Genomic DNA, 18,918 nt, shown 5'->3' on the forward strand with positions numbered 1-18,918 from the left:
ATGAACATCCCCAAGACAACAGCTTCCAACACGAGTTATTTTCAAGTTTGCAAATGGCTTTGTGCATTGGTGGTCATATCTACTCCTTATAACAATCTGTGGGAAAATAAAAACAAAGTTTCATATCCCCATTTAAGGCAGAAAAAAATTGACTTCAGTTTCTGACTTACTCATGATCATGACATATGACTCCTTCTCTTTCTTCCGTCTTGCACAGATCTGGTCCCCTATACTTGCTTATGCACTCATATTTATACTAAATACTTATTTAGTTCTCCATCCAGTCTTTCATTGAAGAGATCTTTAGAAAATACCTGTTAAGTTCCAGATATCGTACACATTATACAAAGAAGAACTGAGATGGTGAAGAAGACAGTAGATGCCATTATTGGGAGATTAATTTGAAATCTAATGTATTTAGTGACACCCAAAAGGCTAAATGACCTCAAATTATAAAACCATATGTAATTCCTGGAAGGAAACCCAAAAGATCTCCTAACTCAGTGCCATCATTTTATTAAAGGGTAGAACAAACTAGAATGGAAAAATGTCTCAACTAGAGTAACAGAATTAGTTTGTATTGCTTAATTAATTCCTGTAAGTCTAGAAGCTGAATTGACAGATGCACAACATTACAATTTCCATGGTTTGGAGTCTGATTGCAATATATTGAGACATGCTTGTGTCTTATGGGAAAAAAACATATTGGCTAAAATAGGCTCTTAACTATTAAAAGCAATGAAAAATAATGTATTTCTAATTTTCTTCCTATTATTTCCAGTTATAGGACCCAGGTATCACTTTCTTGCTGTTTCTGGCTTGGATTCATTCCAGGATCATATGTGTCACTGTCCAATACTCTTTCACTATTCTGTCGCTCTTCAAAGACTTGAATAGCCTGTATTTAATAGGTTCAAGTGCCTCTGACGTGAAAAGTATTTCCTCTAAAGTAATATAACTAATTAGAAGTCCTGCCAAATAATCTCCCTGTCTGTAGGTCCCTTATATAAAAGAGCACAATTACTGAGATGACAGTTTATCATAATGACAGGGCAGATGAAGGAGGCATAGTTAGACTTCTGCCTCATATAAGAGTACAACTGGTTTACATCAAAATAGGGAAAGAATATATGAAATTGCATTTTGGGCTCATACTATATAGTTGCTCAGAAGATTAATTTTTTATAACTGATTGACTCACATTTAGAATTACTATCTAGGGCTGGGGAAATGGTTCAGGAGTTAAGATCACTGGCTACTCTTCCAAAGGTCATGAGTTCAAATCCCAGCAACCATATGGTGGCTCACAATCATCTTTAATGAGATCTGGTGCCCTCTTCTAGCATGCAGGCATACATGCAGACAGAACATTGTATATGTAACAAATAATTAATCTTAAAAAAATAATAAAAAGAATTACTTTCTAAAGTCATGAGCCGTCCATTAGAAATTCATGCCTGGATTGGAAAAATAATTGTTCTTTGCCTGCAGTAGTCTGCAGTTATTCAATTGTGTACAACTAGTAGCTGGTCTGACACAGAGATTCCAATGGTACATAAGCAGAGGTGGTCAGAAGGCTGTGTTCCATTAACCAACAGCTCATTTTGGGGGTCTATCCATGTGGTCTTTGATCAGCATGGCCAAGTTGGTCATAAAGGTCTCTGAACACTAATAGGTATTTTTCCAAGAGACAAAAGGTAACATCTGCTGGCTACTTAAGTTCTGAGTGCATAGCCGGGCGGTGGTGGCGCACGCCTTTAATCCCAGCACTCAGGAGGCAGAGGCAGGTGGATCTCTGTGAGTTCGAGGCCGGACTGGACCGATAGCCTCCGAAACAATACAGAGAAATCCTGTCTCGTAAAAACAAAAAAAAAAAGTTCTGAGTGCATAAATGGGGTATGTCTATTCTACCTTATTTTATTAATCAAAGCAGTGGTAAGATCTGTTAACATTCAAAAAGATAACCAGCCTCTTGTCTCTATGAAAAGTATGCACATAGAGTATGGCTTTTATTCATTTATTTTTCTCAAACAACCCATGTTACAACAGAAGGGAGCACAGTTCTTATAGAGCTTGTGAGGAAACATTTTGTAACGCAAAATTGGCCTTTAGAATTAGTTATGTAAAATTATTTTTGTGAGTATATGTTAATATTTGAACCTATTAATAAATACTTCACACAGGCATTTGTTTCATTGTTTATTTTGATGATTAATGTTTTCTTTTTTGGCTTTCTTGTAGGATGGTTATGGGGGATGGTCTCACATAAACTGCTATCATTGTCTTATTTTGTGGGTGTATGTACAATCTGAGTACCAGAAGAGGGAAATAACATTCTGCAAGTTGAGGGGGATTTCAATCATGGAAAATTCCCCAAATCTACATTCTACAATTTAACAGAATCACAGAAAATAATCACTGGATTGCTGTAAAAAGAACATGGAGTATTTAAACTCTATAAGCTCTTGTTGTAATGGGGAGGGGGATCACAGTTCTATATCTTGTCTCTCAAAATTAGTGTCTTCAGGGCCAGTGTCCAGCATGCACCTAACAATAAGATTATTTCTTTTCTTTAATGCACAATAGCCTTGGTAGAATGAAGGTTCATTTGGAAAAAAAATCTTACAAAAAGATTATCAGTATTATTTTGGGCAATGTTAGAATTCTTTCTTAAGAGGCAGATTTCTGTTGTAGACTTGCAAGCACAATTTCTGTAAGCTCAGACAAATCACGTAATGTATCTAGTCTCAGTTTTCCATCTACTTCATGGTCCAGACCTTGCCCAAGAATCACTTGTATCAGTGATTTTGATGTTCTGCCAGTATAGACTCATTAGCATGTCCTCAGAAAAAAATTGCTGCCTTGATTGATCTTGATTACCTGTTTTCTCATGTGTGTGTGTGTGTGTGTGTGTGTGTGTGTGTTAAAGGTGATGGATTGGGTGACTATCACTTATTCTGAGTATGTATTAAACTGTCTTATTAAATAAGAGGTTCAAGTCCACAAATAAATCCAGCATAGCCTGGGGCAGCTGTCTGTCAATCACTGGAGCCTAAGGATTTCTTCCTAACCATGAGGCAATGAAGCTTTGAGCTAGAAGTATTTTGGGCATTTCTTATCTATTTATAGAGCAAAAAAATGACTATGAATCCCGATACTCTGGTAACCCAAGGGAGTGCAATTAGGACAAAAGCTAGGAGATGCATGCCTAAAGCTCATTCTCGACATTGTGCAGGATTTGTCAAGGCCAAGCTTGGCAGGGATATCTCCATTTACACCAATGTTTGTCTTTCTGCATTTGTAGCAAATAAGGCAGTTGATTCACTTCCTTGATGTAAGATAATAAAATAAGTATCTCCATGTAAAGAGAAGCTTTTTCTTTGCTAGCCGCTTTGGTTTATCACCCGCCAGTCACCTGGGCTCTGCCACGTTGTAGTCCCCAAATAACACACAGGACGCTGTATTAATTATGAAGCTGTTGGCCTTGCTTGTTTCTTACTGGCTAGCTCTGACTTAAGTAATTACCCCATAACTGTTAATATAAGTATGTCTCTTACTGGAGAATAGTTCCGGGCTTCCTACCCCATGGCGTTACATGTCGAGCTCTCCTGTGTTTCTCCTTCCCAGAATCCTCCTGGACTCCTAGTCCCACCTATCTAGATTCCTATTGGCTCAACAGTGCTTTATTGACAAAAGACTTCCCCAACATCTCCAGTTTTTTTGTTATTTTGTGTTTAGTTTTTATTTTAATTTTCCCCTTTCTCCTGAAGCCTAGAAACCATTTTTTATTTGGATTTGAATCTAGAGACTCAGGGGATTGAGTCAGAAATAGAACTGAGTTCTCATGATCTTTGTGGATAGGTCTTTCTTTCATTTCATTTTTAAGCTTCTTTCAGAAATGTCTTCCCATGTTGCACCCCACACCCCAGCCTCACATCCAGCCTGTACATGGGTGAGTTATAATCTCAGAGTTGTGACAAGTCACTAGTGACCTCTAGGCTGCCTTGTTTTCTGAGCATCAGTGTTTCATAATCATAAAATGATATTTTTAATGCTTCCTTCACCCAGCGTAAGACAAAGAATGACTGTGAAGATGAAAGTAAAGTATGAAACAGATAAGCAAAAGACCTCAACGTTTTGATGGTGATATAATATGACCCGGTCATATTATACATAATGCGATTATTCTGTGTATTTTAAAGGATTTATTTTGCAAATGTCTTGCATAATTATTGTGTTCTTACAGCAAGGACAAACCATCAAATCATGTGAGTGTATAACAAGATAAAATTCACTCATTTCACATATGTAAATATCAACAGGAGCAAGAAATAGGGCCTGGGAGGTGCACAGATGGTTTGAGGTTGAGAAAAATAGCTGCTCTTCCAATGACTTATGTTCAGTTCCAATCACTTAAATTAGATGTCTTACATCCATCTGTAACTCCAGCAATAAGTAATCAAATTATCTATTTTGGCCTCTGCAAGCACCAGCACACGTGAGCTCTCCCAAAACATGTATGTGAGTGTGCATAGGAATTTTAAAAAGTGTCCTAACCCAAGTGGCAAGTACTGCAATGATGTGTACACAAGTAACAGTGAATGGGCTGAGAACAATATGTGAGTGTGTATGTATCTATATGTACATACATATGGGTATATAGTTGTATGTGTGTATATGTATATGCGTATCTATATAATTGAAATATTAACAATTAAGGAAAAAGAAGCCATGACTTCCAGAGAAATTAAGGTTGAGAGTATGTGGTATATGAATGGGGTTGGAGGGAAGAAAGAGAAGAAGGAAGATGATGTAATTATATTTTAATTTAAAAAGTAAAAATGTGAACACACACATGGATTTATAGGTACACACATATAGAGCCCTATCTATTTACCCACCTATCTATCTAGACAAATAACTGTCCAGCTTTATTTCTGTATCATATATCTATATCATACGTACATTGGGCCTTGTCTATATTGAGGTACTCATGACCATCACTGTCTTCTGATGGACACATTTGCCATAGATCAGTTCTGTCTTTGTATAAAAATATTAATTAACTAGTTAACTAGTTACTTTGTAGTTGTACATGTATGTCTGCTATGGTACTCAAGTGCATGTTAGGATACCACCTTCTCCCGCAAGGGTTTCAGGGCTTGAACTCAGGTTGTCAACGTTACTGGCATGTACATTTATCTCTGAGCCATCTCAAATGATTCAAATCTGACTTTTAAAATTAGTTCCAACTCTTCATCTTTGTTTTGTTAACTTTTAATTTTCCTTAGCAATTACCGTTCATTGCTTTGTGTAGCTGGGATTGGCTCATCTCCCAGAAGATTCCAAACTATGTGTAGACATCTGTTCTGCTGCTGTTGGACTTTTGCATGGTCTCCAGGTTGGGGCTGCAATGACTATTGAGGCAATTCTAATGCATGTCTTTCAGGGTACTTTTTTTTTGTGTGTGTACATTCTAGAGATGGAATTGCTAGCACACATATGTTAATATGTTCACTTTGCTAAATACTTAAGCAAATAGTATCATTCCTCTCTTTGCTGGAAGCCATTTCTTTCCCATCACTGCACAGGGAAGTTGCATTTGCTCTATGTCTTTGCCAATATTTAGCATTTTCCCTTGTGTTTCTCTCTCTCTGTTTCTCTTTCTCTCTCTCCTTCCTCTCTCCCTCCCTCCCTTCTTTCTTTTCTTTTTTCTTTTCTCTTCATTTCTTTCAGGCAATTTAAATTTTATCTTATCTGTTTGCCTGAGTTGTATATCATTGACATTTTGACATATCTTAATGATGGACAACTGTTGAGTTTCATAGACTTACTAGTGTTTTAAATAACAGCTTTGTTAAATGGTACTGTCTGCTCCTATCCTTTGCCCATGTTCCATTCTTGCTGGTGACTTGTTCTTATGGAGGTATAGTTCCTTATATGGAGTCTTTAACAATTCAAAATTTTACAACAACTCTTGTCCCATGCGTACAAACACTGAGTTCACTCCTGAGGCCTCCATTCTCATGGCTTCATCACTTCCCAAGCTCCCTGTGCCCCAACACCATCTCTTTGAAAATTGAGATGTCAGTTGATAGATTTGGGGCACACAAACAATCTGACCATGGCTCGGGTTACAAATGATTTTTGTTTTTAATTTTGTCTTTTGGCTGGAGGTATACTAATTCATTATGTTGTCTCTAATTTCAGTATTTTTGCTGGTATGGATTAATCTCAATACTGTTCTATTAACCAATAATTTCCCTCTATGGAAAGCACATTAAAGAAATATCCCCCAATTCTAATACCATGAAAATATTTGCTTCCATGTTTTGTTAAATTCTTTCGTTCATGCTGCTTGTTTATTTTTCACAGATCTTCCATGATTAGTCTTGATTTTGTGGAACAGAAGCAATTGTTATCAAAATTCCATTGTTTAATGTCAGTAGTTAACTCATCCATCAGACTCTGTTGAATTTTTCTTTGTTTTTTTTTAAGTTATAATTATTGGTTTCAAAGGAACCATTTACGGTATTAGCTAAAGGGGAGCATAGTCCTTGTTTTCATAAAATCCTGAACATGTACCATAAGTTTGAAACTTCTGTGCATTCTCTTATATGATGCTGAGAAAGACCTTGCAAGGGGTATACTATTATTCCATTCTGTACTGGAGACAACAGAAGCTTAGAAAGGACACAAGATTAGTTCAAGGTTAAATAATGTACTCATTAAGATTCAGTACCATTTTTTCTTCTTCTCTCAGTCCAATGCCCATGTCTATTCTAGCTCTTTCTTTTGAAAGCATTCTAATAGCAAAGTTCATTTGAATTGGAAGAATGAGCAACCACTGAAACCAGAATATTAGACTCTAATCAGCTGGGCCGTTCTAGTAACACAGAAGAATATTTTCATGTGGGACATTAACAATACATGACTTTTTTTTTACTCTCATTAACAGTATTGGTTAATACTTGCAACATCCTTGCACTGGAAACTCTCAGAAGCTTTTCTCATTCAAGTCAACTCTTAAGTCAAAGAGGAAAGTAGATACTATGTTCCTCATTTGGGAGATAAGAAAACTTAGAATAGGGTTGGAAAAGTGCTTGCATGGTAAGCATGACTATCTGGGTTCCATCACTGGCACCCACATAAAAAACCTTCATTTTTAATTCATGCTTGTAATCCCAGGACTGGAGAGACAGAGAGAGTTGAATCCTAGCAGCTCAGTATATGGCAAGCTTATACTAATCAATGAGCCTTCATTCCCAGCGGGAGACCCTGATATAGGAAATAAGGTGGTGGACTCCTGAGGAAATAGTGGTTAGCCTATAGCTCCTAAGTGCATGAACACACATGTGTACACACACTCAAACCACATGGGTAAAAGTGTGTGCACACAAAAAGGAAGGAAGACAGAGTTTCAAAGAGTTTGTGACGCATTCAAAGTCAAGTATCCAAGACCAAATAGTGTTACTGTAAATGCAGTTCTTACTTAAACAATTTGTACACTTTTATCACCAAAAGCATTGAACTGCATGGCTATTGTCTCACTTCAAGGTTAAAACAGCCCATTCGGCTATGGTTAGTCTCTTTTCTCTTCCTCGGTCTGAGGATTTCCTTTTCCTGCCTATGTGCTACTCAGGACAAACAGCACACTCTGACAGACAGCATCTACATGGGAGCACCGCTACTTTCAGTCGTTCTTGCATCTCTGAGAGGATCTTGCTCCTTCCATCATCTGTCTTCAGTACTTCTATGCCCCAAAGCAAAGCTCTGAGTTTGAATATGCAGGTGATGTTGCCTGTCACCTCCTTCCAGACACAGAAGAGTGTAATTGCAAAAATTGTTTCATAATCCTCCCCAGCTAAGTTTTTGAAACCTAATTTGAAAGACCAGGTTGGGTTTTGACTTTGCAGCTTGCCTTTTTCCTCCCTGTACACTCACACCTGCCCCCTGCAAGCATCCTCATTGCCTTCACTCCACAGTTCCAAATGAGAAAATGTCCTCAGCAGGGCATGCGTGAGACCACACAACTCTCCTTTTGGTCTTTCCTTCCTCACCTTTATGAGCCACTCATAACAGTGAAGAAGTGAGGAGGAGACACAGGCTATTAAGGCCATGGAAGGACGCAAATAGGGCAATGATTAAAAGATAAATATTTGTTCAGGGAAAAATGGTGAACAGTGTGAGCCTGGTGGCTAGTTATAATTAAGAGTGGCATAGCCATGAACCAGCACTCCAGGAATCTGACACTTTAGACTTGTGAAGGTTTAATCAACACCATTCTTTCAGAACAGGCAGGCGCAGAGCTCCGACACACACACACACACACACACACACACACACACACACACACACACAATATTCGAAGAACAGTGCATACCAGACACCTAGTAGTACAGTGCTTGTCTCCTAGCTTCAGCCTGTCTCCTGCCCACTCTACACTTTATGAAGCCATGCAGATTTACGTAGACACTCATTACAGTGTCAAAGAAGCACACAGGACGTAAGTAAAATAATAATTTGGAATTCCTCTTTTTTCTCTTTTCATTTCTTTTCCACTTTTAAAAACACACTTCTATTAAACAAATAAGCCATAAGGATAATAGTTCTCTATTTTAACCTACATGCAAACACCCCCTCCCCCATCCTCTTGGCACTAGATTTGTGTGATCTTCCCTAAAATGCCACAGGCCAGGCACCACATTCCCAGCTTAGGCAAAACCTCCAATTAAAATCAGCAGGGAGGTTGCTTGAATTAGGAATCCCAGCCAGGGCTCCCCAGCCTGATGGTTCAGAAAGGAAGATTCTAGCCTTTAAACAACGGATGGGAAGCCCTGGGTGGCAAAGCCTCTGCCCTCCAAATGACAAGGGACTCATGCTGTGTCACTAGGTGTCCTGTCAGGTTGCCAGAACCTCCTGGCTGAGGCAAAGACAGGTTCCCACAGGGAAGCAGCTGAGAGGACTCCAGGGTTCTGAGAGTAGTTTAGATCAACTCTGGGGTTTAGAGGGCCAGCAATATATGCTATGATCACTGCCAGTGTGCTAAGATTATATTTAGAGATTTTGAAATCTGGCCATGTCTATGCTGTGTGCCCATGGGTGAGTGACAGTCCTTCTCTGACTTCAACACCATCTTCAGTGACCTGGAAATCAGAAGCAAATCCTATCTCATATAGGTAATGTGTGGGTAAAGCGATAACTTCTATGATCTAGGAGATACCGCAAAGTACTTTCTGTCCCTGTCATAAATTCAGTGACAGGGTTGTTGAGTTCCAAACGTGACAGAGATAGGGTGTTAATTTGAAAGGTTTTTCTTAAAAAGTTCTCTGCTTTTATCTGAAGCTGCTGTGGGCATTAATCAATCAAGCACCAGATTCTCCCAGCTTAGAAGTGAATATTCAGCTTCCTGTCTTCCTTCCTCTTTACTCTCTTCCACCATTTCTCTTAAGTCCTTCTCTGCCCCCTGCTCTCTCCCCTCCCTTCACTCCAGCTTCCATCAGAATGAATTGAATATCTCACCCAACAGATAGGTGCTGATTTGGCTGCGAATAGAAGATGCTATGGCTGGATCCCCAAGGACAGATAAAAGCATTTTAAAACATGGTTCTAGCTGCCTTACACCGACTGCATAGCAGTGGGTCTCTGTGAGCCCTAGGAGACCCTCCCAAACAGAACTGGCCTATTAAGCTGTTTCCCTGTCGCCAAAGTTGAGGTGGCTGTCACCAGCTAGCCTGGGAAATGGTATTTATAGATCACAGTCCCTCCTACCCCTGGTCCTCATCCTCTCCCTGTGCACTCATCAGAGTTCCAATTATCTGTGAACGGAGAAGAGGGACCCTGGAAGGTTCAGAGGAAGCAACACATGTGATAATAGTTCTTACATACTCAGCCTTTCTGTATTTCCCCATTCTTTTCATTCGCTTCTCCTCTTACGGCTACTTCTTCCTCTTTGTTTGCTTTACTGCTGTAATATCATATTATGGTGCATAGCACAAAGTATATCCATACCAGGTGCACAAAGCTTGGTGTTTGAATGGTGTGTTACTTCATTTCTCAAGTCCCCATTATCTTCTGTTCCCACCAGGGTGGTAACATGTGACACTCATGTGAAGTCAGTACATGAACACTCCCTATCGCCACCCATGATGCCCAGCGATGCATAATACTGGCAAGGCATGGAATTCCTCCCCTGGCATAGGGTTCCACCAGCAGAGGCAGTTTTATCACTCAGATCACTGGATAAAGATGGAGAAGGCATAGGAAATTATTTTGATTAAGGGCGATTCAGTTCTTGAAGTTGCTTGTTTCAAAAAAAAAAAGCTCAGTGAGTGTGCACGTACCCTTGCATTGGTGCACACACAAGAAATGGGTTGAGCCTTTTTTTCAAGTTTTAATTTTCTCAATATGATGTATTGAAAAGAAACAGGATGCTCACTGACCTTGTACACTAGGTAGGAATTACTGATAACACTGTGCACTCTGCCTGGTGCTGCTACTCTTGTACAGAAGAAAGGGGATGAATCACTAATCCATGACCCAGTCTAGGGCTCCCACTGTCCACATTTTCTCAGTCTCGTAACTGGTGATAATTGAAATTGTTTCTATCCTGCACACGTTGGTTGTGACACATCTTCTGCCCAGTAGCTCCCATGTACCCTTCTGCCCATCATCTCCAACGTGAAGTCCTTTTCTCCCCTCTGCCACTGGACTTTTCCCTCCATATCCTCTTCCCTAGGCCTAGCACTCCTTACACCCCTCCTTCACACAACTTCCCTTCTGGGTCCTCATGCTGTATCATTAATGCCCCCTTTGATACAGCCCACAACCTCCTGATTATTCCAAGCTCAGGAGACGCAGGTGCCCTGCTGCCTGCTAATGCGTCTCAGAGGGCCTCTGTCCCCAATCCCTCCTGCCTGACAAGGCTGGAATCCTAATTCCCCAGCAGCCCTCTGGCTTGTACTAGCATCACCAGGAACTTTCATCGTTTTATTTCTCTCACTGAGGATTCTGAGAGTTCCACCACAATGAAGCATTGATAGGAGGAGTGGGGGCTGTGATCCCTACAAAGGGTCCCAAAGATGAGACACGAGAAAGGGGGCGCACTACGGGGTTATAGAATGCCTTGCAGATGGGAACAGAGGCGCTCTAAATGGGGTACTGTGCTGTCACTTGGAGAGGGAGTGACAGGGGCAAGTGTGGGCCATTTGAAAGAGGCATTTTGAAATAACGCTCTTGTCAGATGTAACCACGCAATCTCAGCCGCGTGGAGGGCCCCTGCAGCTCACAAAAAATATCAGATGACTCATACCCCAATATTCAGTCGATGTTCTGATTTGGGAAGTGAGAGCCGCACAGCTCATTATGATTCCTGCACCATTTCCTGAAAGCCAGGCCTGCTGTTCTCCAGGCTGTAATAGGATTGGTCTCACGAAGCAGAGACCAGAGAGGCCTGTGGCTGTGTGGGTCGATGGTATGGAAAACTAATACTGCAGTCCTGAGGGGAGAGGGAGACGTTTGTTTTCTTTCTCCTATTTTTTTCTTTTTGTTAATAAAACGTAGGAAGGAAAATATTAATATTCTTTCTTCATTCATTCAGCAAACATTTATAGAGCTAGTTTGGTCTTCTGCTTCGTGCTGGGGATAGAAACGCCCCGCCTGCCAAACCTGAGGAGCTGAGGAGAAACTAAAAATAAGGCACATGGTTCGATGAAACACCGTGGGGTGTTGTAAGGCCGGTTTAATTTCCAGGTGGGAATGGTTCTGTGGATTAAACAGGTAGACAGTTTCAGGAAGCTAATTATTCCACCATTTTTCACAGCCGATAAACAACTCATTTAAAGCCTAAGCCAGCCAGGCAAGCATTTCAACAGTATCCATTTCAAATGGCTATACCAAAATGGCTAGAGTGTGTCTCAGGACCTTCAAAGGAAGAGCTTATTCCCTGAGATATGAGCATTGTGTATCATTACTTTTTTATAATTGTTGTATGCTAGACTTTTCTCGGCAATTCAAATATGTCATTTCAGCAGCCCATGTGAAACCTCCTGAGATAGACTTTATTATCCTCATCTTAGCAAAGAATACAAAGGAATCAAGAGATACAATGACTCATTCCCAGTCACAGGATATGATCTCTCTCTCTCTCTGTCTCTCTATCTCTCTCTCTCTGTCTCTCTCTCTCCCTCCCTGGTCTCTCTGTGTCTCTGTCTCTCTGTGTCTCTGTCTCTCTCTGTATCTTTCTCTCTCTCTATCTCTCTGCTTGTGTATTTCATTTTGCCCTAATTTCAGTTCTGCTTGACCCAACAAGATCCATGGTCTTCAACCTTAGACTCGATTGCCTCTAAAATGAATCTGATAGTTTATGATGTGGTGACTCTATGTTAGAGCAGACTGCTTGTTAATATACACCCACTGCTGGATGTAGGATGCAGATGGGCTCCTGTTTACAGCCTCATAGCACTGGAAGATCATGAATTATGGGCTCCATCGTATTTACCAATGATATCATCACAGCCCTTGCATGTAGTCTTAAGGCAAGATTTTTTCCTTTTGAAATTTCTGCATTGTTGGCAATGCCCAAAGCAAAGTGAGTGTGTCAGGAGACTTCCCTTCTCAGTGGTCATGCGATTGGAGCACATCATTTAGCCTGGAGCTTCTATGGCCATGCTTATAAAATGAACTGGCAATTTCTTTGCAGGGAGAACAAGAGCTAACTTTTGTTGAGCTCTTAATGCATACCAAGTTTGAAGCTAGATTTCTCATAACAATTCATGAAACACAACAGCTCTGTGTGATAGAAGGAGTGAGTGGGAAGGCTAAGGAAACTGTCCACTGTCACCTCTGTTTATACACAGGAGTCAAAATTTTAAGATATCTCTAATGATGCTTGAATCTCAAGTCATTTTCTGGGTGTTGTTGGCAGACACAAGTGAAAAGATGGTAGTAAAAATTCCCTGTGCTGAGTAAAGACTGCTAGGCAGATATACATGATTATTTGTAACATGGGAGAGAGTCAAGAGGTGACTTTCACAGAAATGGGAAAAAAATGAGAGGTCTCTACGTTGACTACCTTCCATATTTTTATATATTCTTCTGCTGCTTCTGATTAGCTTACAGATCTGTCTTCACGGAAACATTTTGTGTCTGGAATCCAGTTAAAGACAATGGTATCATTCAAAGTGTGGGAGGCATTGGTCAAGGGTTCTAGAGATGCAGTTAGAAATAGAAATGTCACATAATTGAGAATTTAGAAGTCTGGACATCTGAGGAGCATATAGCTTTATTGCATTTTATGAAAAGCCACTGTGAGAATCATGCCAGATGATCCATATGGAAGCACTCAGGAAGTCTAGACTATGATGCAATGAAGTTTTGTTGTTGTTAGCAGGGTTAGGCATTGCATACTCTCATCAGAGAGAAAGGTGTGGAGAACATTAAATTCTCTGACCTTCAAAGAATGACCCTCAAATATTTCCAGTGAAGAGGATTCATGATTTGTTCTTATCCAGAAAGTATTTTCATGTTTAGACATTATGATTTCTAAAGCAAATTTCATAGTACCTATTAGACATGGAATAGATGGATACCCCAAATTCAATCTAGCACCTCCCCATTAAAGATATCCACATAGAACATTAGAAGTGTAAAGTGCAAGCCAGGCCTTGGTGATGCATGTCTTTAATCCCAGCACTCGGGAGGAATAGGCAGGCAGATTTCTGTGAATTCGAGGCCAGCCTGATCTACAGAGCAAATTCCAGTACAGCGTCCAAAACAATACAGAGAAACCCTGTCTCAAAAAACCAAAAAAAAAGTGTAAAGTCCAGAGTGATACAACTGCTTTATGGCATTCTGCATGATAATAATTTGTTCATCAATACATATTCACATTACATTTTCTTTTAATTTATTTGTTTATTCTTTTCTCTCTGTGTGTGTGTGTGTGTGTTTTCACATTTGTGTTGGTGTGACTATAGCTGGGTTTACCTGCACATGAGTGTATAACATGTGGAACTTAGAGGTCAAACTTAGACATTTTTCTTCAGGAGCCATCAAATTCGTTTTGTGAGTGTACATCACTGGGTCATAGGACTCTCCAATTAGGCTATATTAGCTGGCAAGTGAGTCTCAGTGATCCTCCTACCTTTGCCTTCCCAAACCCGGGGCCACTGTGTCCAGCTTTTTGCATGGATACGTGGGATTAAACTTAGTTCTTCATACTTTAAACATTTTATCAACTAAATCATCCCTCTAATCCCCCCTTTTCATTCTTTGGGAGATTCCTAATTGCATGATCAGTTGCGTAATGCTCTCACAACCCCATCCATGATAGCTAACCTTCTCCATTTTCCTTCTTTTTCCCAGGACAATTCAGCAGTGGCTTGCAAGGGTCCAGTCACTTCTCTACTGCAATGAGAATGGGTTCTGGGGAACCTTCCTGGAGAGCCAGAGGAGTTGTGTGTGCCATGGTAGTACTACACTGTGCCAGCGCCCCATCCCATGCATCATAGGTGGGAACAACAGCTGTGCCATGTGCAGCCTGGCAAACATCTCCCTCTGTGGCTCCTGCAATAAGGGTTACAAGTTGTACAGGGGCCGCTGCGAACCACAGAACGTGGACTCAGAGCGGAGTGAGCAGTTCATCAGCTTTGAGACCGACCTGGACTTCCAGGACTTGGAACTGAAGTACTTGTTGCAGAAGATGGACTCACGCCTCTATGTTCACACTACCTTTATCAGCAACGAGATTCGCCTTGATACGTTCTTTGACCCTCGGTGGCGCAAGCGCATGTCCCTCACCCTCAAGAGCAACAAGAACCGCATGGACTTCATCCACATGGTGATTGGCATGTCCATGCGTATCTGCCAGATGCGCAACAGCAGCCTGGACCCCATGTTCTTTGTCTATGTCAATCCTTTCAGTGGCAGCCATTCAGAGGGCTGGAACATGCCCTTTGGGGAATTTGGCTACCCACGTTGGGAGAAGATCCGTCTGCAAAACAGCCAGTGCTACAACTGGACTCTCTTGCTGGGTAATCGGTGGAAAACCTTTTTCGAGACTGTCCATATTTACCTGCGTAGTCGGACTCGGCTACCCACCCTACGTAATGACACCGGCCAGGGCCCTGTGGACCTGTCGGATCCCTCCAAGAGGCAATTCTACATTAAGATATCCGATGTGCAGGTGTTCGGTTACAGCCTGAGGTTCAATGCTGACCTCCTCCGAAGTGCCGTGCAACAAGTGAATCAGTCCTACACACAGGGCGGTCAGTTCTATTCCTCTTCATCCGTGATGCTCCTCATGTTGGACATTCGGGACCGAATTAATCGCCTGGCCCCTCCGGTGGCCCCAGGAAAACCCCAGCTGGATTTGTTTTCCTGTATGTTGAAGCACCGCCTGAAGCTGACTAACAGTGAGATTATCAGGGTGAACCATGCCTTGGACCTCTACAACACTGAGATCCTCAAACAGTCTGACCAGATGACAGCCAAACTCTGCTAACCCGGGACCCTTTGCCATGGACTTTCCCTTTCTGTTGTACACATACAACAGAATAACACAAAGCAAAACAAAAGAAAACACACACACACACACACAAATTTGTAAAATGTAATTACTATTCAAAAGAAAGGAGGAAAAATCTTTATTTGTTGGAAACTAAAGTGTTCTAGCAACTGTATAAAACTGTGGGGCATGTCTGTTACTACTATATTATGTCATGAAGAAGGGTCTCGGACTTTTGTGAAGCTTTGAGATGGTGGCTTCTTGAGCCTCAGGTGCTGTGTGGAGGGGGGGAGAACGGGAGAGCATATGCAATGAATTGTAAAGACCTCTGCTGTGCAGGTGCTAAGATTAAACACTTAAAGAGAAAGAAAGAGATATATGTAATGTACCTCTGACACTGCCATGTTTCCTTGTGGGAGGAAATGGACGTAGATAAAGAAGATATTTCTTCGGCTAAGATTTCTTTCCTCTTCATGCTTAATTCTTTGTGCTTCTTTTGATGCTTTGATGGGGCTGGGGGGATGCAAAAACACTTCAGTCTTACCCATATGGCTTCTTTACTTGTAAATGAATGGAAGCTAATGGAAACTGGCTAATAGGTGGGGCTGGGACAACATAAACTGACACAATTATAGAACTGTGAATAACCTTAGACACTAGCTTCTCAAAACCCTTAGTTTAGAAATTAGGATCACAGGAAAACAGCATGCTCATGAATACACTCATTATAACTGCCCTGATGCAAGTCTGATTCCAACCTTCTGGACCCCTTTCGAACACACATTCTTTATAAGCAGTCTGTACACTTTGTGTTTTCTGCCTCAAAAACTTTTACTAATGGGTAAAAGACTTCTCTCCCCAGATTGTGTTTGATAGTTGTTTTGCTTCTGTAAAGAAAAATTTTTCCACCTACTTTCTCCAAAAAAAATATAATACCATATTGTTCAAAAATGTTTTTCCTGCTAAGGATAGTTTGAATTTGAGTATAGCCAATGACCTAGTAATAACAATAATAATAATGCACATTTTATTGCTATATTAGAGTACAAAGGCTTCCCAAGTACTTTTTAATTACTGCCAGATTAATTTATAATATACATGAGCACAGGTGCACAGGCATCCACTGCCTCCACCCATGTATGCACAGTATAAACATTGCCATTCATTGCAAGGGACTTGGGTTTCCTAGACTGATAGACAGAAGAATGAAGGCTCTTCTCAAGACATTTCTGCAGAAAATTTGGACAGACATTGCTTATTAGTCTTAGGAGATCAGCATTTGTTTTTTTTTCACTAGGTGGTATTTGTAAGAGGTATATGTCTGCAATCTAGATAGTCATTTGTGTATTGGGAGTGAAATGCAGAATCATGAAAGTATACAGTAGAAAATAGAAGTATTGTGGTCCAACATCACTGTTGTTCACTGGTTGCTTGCCTAGACAGGAAACTGCTTAGTTCTATGTTCCACTTTCCTTGGATGCTGCTTTCACTGAAGGGAAGGAATAGTTCCCAACTCAGCTTATATTATAAAACTATCTAATAATTAATTATCACTCCATACTTTGCACATTCCTGACCCCAGCATGCAATGACAACACTTATATTACATGCATTTGTCTTTCATGATTTTTCTACAGCCTAGATGTCACCAACAAACCATATGAACGCCATCAATGATTCTTTAAAATGAAAAGGTAGTGCTTCAGTGTACCAAAGGAGAATTTCCTGGCTTTTTAAAGTGAGTGAGGGCAAAAGATTGTTTTTTTTCATAAAACTGAAAAGTAAAATTTTGATAGTCTCATTTTTAGTATGAATTAACAAGTATTTACATTTCGTGATGACTACAAGGGGCTTGCATAGGTTTTAGGACCTCAGGTTTTGAAAGTTGCAGTGGTCAGTTAGTTTGAACACCCTTTATATAGGGAGTCACATTATAGAATGTCCCCAGAGCATAAGCGCTTCAGGAAGTCATCAAACAATGTTTAAGCATTTACTAAATGGATGGAGAATGTCAAAAATATAAATAATGAAAGGAAATGGCCCATGTTTGTGCCATTCAAATAGTAATTAAGAAGACAGATATGTAAAACAGTTATATATATATATATATATATATATATATATATATATATATATATCACCAAGATGAGAGTCATTGTAGAGTTGGGCATATAGAGAAAAGCCCTGATGAAACTGTTATTTGCTTGGCAGTTTGAAAAAAGAGTACTCTATAAAAGAGACAGGCTCATTGTCAGTGTTGGAAAATGGCTAGAACTTAGACCAGTCAGAGGGACCATGATGACCAGAGAAAAGGTGAACACACAAAAAAAAAACAGTGTATAAATACAGCTTCTAAAAAACATTTAGAGACTAGCTATTACAACAACTTTTAGAAGTTTCTTTTTTTTTTTTTTTTTTTTTTTTTGGTTTTACGAGACAGGGTTTCTCTGTTTTGGAGGCTGTTGGTCCAGCCTGGCCTCGAACTCACAGAGATCTGCCTGCCTCTGCCGCCCGAGTGCTGGGATTAAAGGCGTGCGCCACCAACGCCCAGCTTAGAAGTTTCATTTTTAATGGAAATAACTGTATGGAGGATTGAGAATGTTGATTCCATAGGATAAATAGAAACAAACATCCTCAATCGTCACAATCTAAACAGTTTTTCAGACAGATGGCCTTTGGTTCATTTTCTTTTCTTCGTCATCTCCAACTTCCAAGGACTTCCCGTAACTCCTACCTGAAGTCTCCTTGAAAGGTGAAGAACTTAGAAAGTTGCTAGGCAGTCTTCATCTTCATGAAGTGTTGCCTCATCCTTATCACAATGACATTAAGACCTTTAATCTAAAGTCTTCATCAGTCTTTACCAAAGATATGTGTAGGAAAAGCCACTCCCCCATTACCTTGGAAATACTGAGTCAGTCATTTCATCTTGGAGACATATACCATTCATGGTATTGAAAAATCATGGAAATATAGGAATTTTCAAAAAGGAAAATCACTAACATATGGTCTGCAGTGAGAGAAAAATACTTTTTACTGATGGAACACAAAAATCCTGTAGAGTTCCATTGTCTCTTGCTTCAGCCTCACTCTAACTCCTTTAAACTACAAAGATTGTCTCTAACTCTGAGGACGAGAATCCTGAAGCCTTTGAGTGGGATTTTAGTTCAATTAGATTCTTACCAATTTGATGCAGCAACAGAAGACCTACAGTCTCTGATTAATATGCTGATGCTAAGATACAAGAGTGAACCGAATGCCCATTTGGATAAGGCTTGGCAATAAAGCATGTCATCACCTTGGAAACCACAGAAAACCATTAATTAGCTATCAAGTAAAATCATTGGAAAATTCTAGACCATGGCATATCTGCCATCTTTAAAGTAGAGGACAAGGAGAGGGCTGTGCTAACAGTA

General features: G+C 40.2%; 1 protein-coding gene across 1 annotated transcript in view; it reads left to right on the plus strand.

Moving 5' to 3' along the window:
• Positions 1 to 15,962, plus strand: part of Brinp1 (BMP/retinoic acid inducible neural specific 1) — a 180,205-nt gene extending 164,243 nt beyond the window's left edge. The window contains 1 exon segment of the mRNA XM_005075105.4: positions 14,365 to 15,962. Within this exon segment, the coding sequence (XP_005075162.1) occupies positions 14,365 to 15,502 (1,138 nt within the window). The 3' untranslated portion in view covers positions 15,503 to 15,962.
• Positions 15,963 to 18,918: the final 2,956 nt, after the last annotated feature.

The sequence above is a fragment of the Mesocricetus auratus genome, unplaced genomic scaffold (assembly GCF_017639785.1).
Source record: "Mesocricetus auratus isolate SY011 unplaced genomic scaffold, BCM_Maur_2.0 Super-Scaffold_100014, whole genome shotgun sequence".
NCBI lineage: Eukaryota > Metazoa > Chordata > Mammalia > Rodentia > Cricetidae > Mesocricetus > Mesocricetus auratus.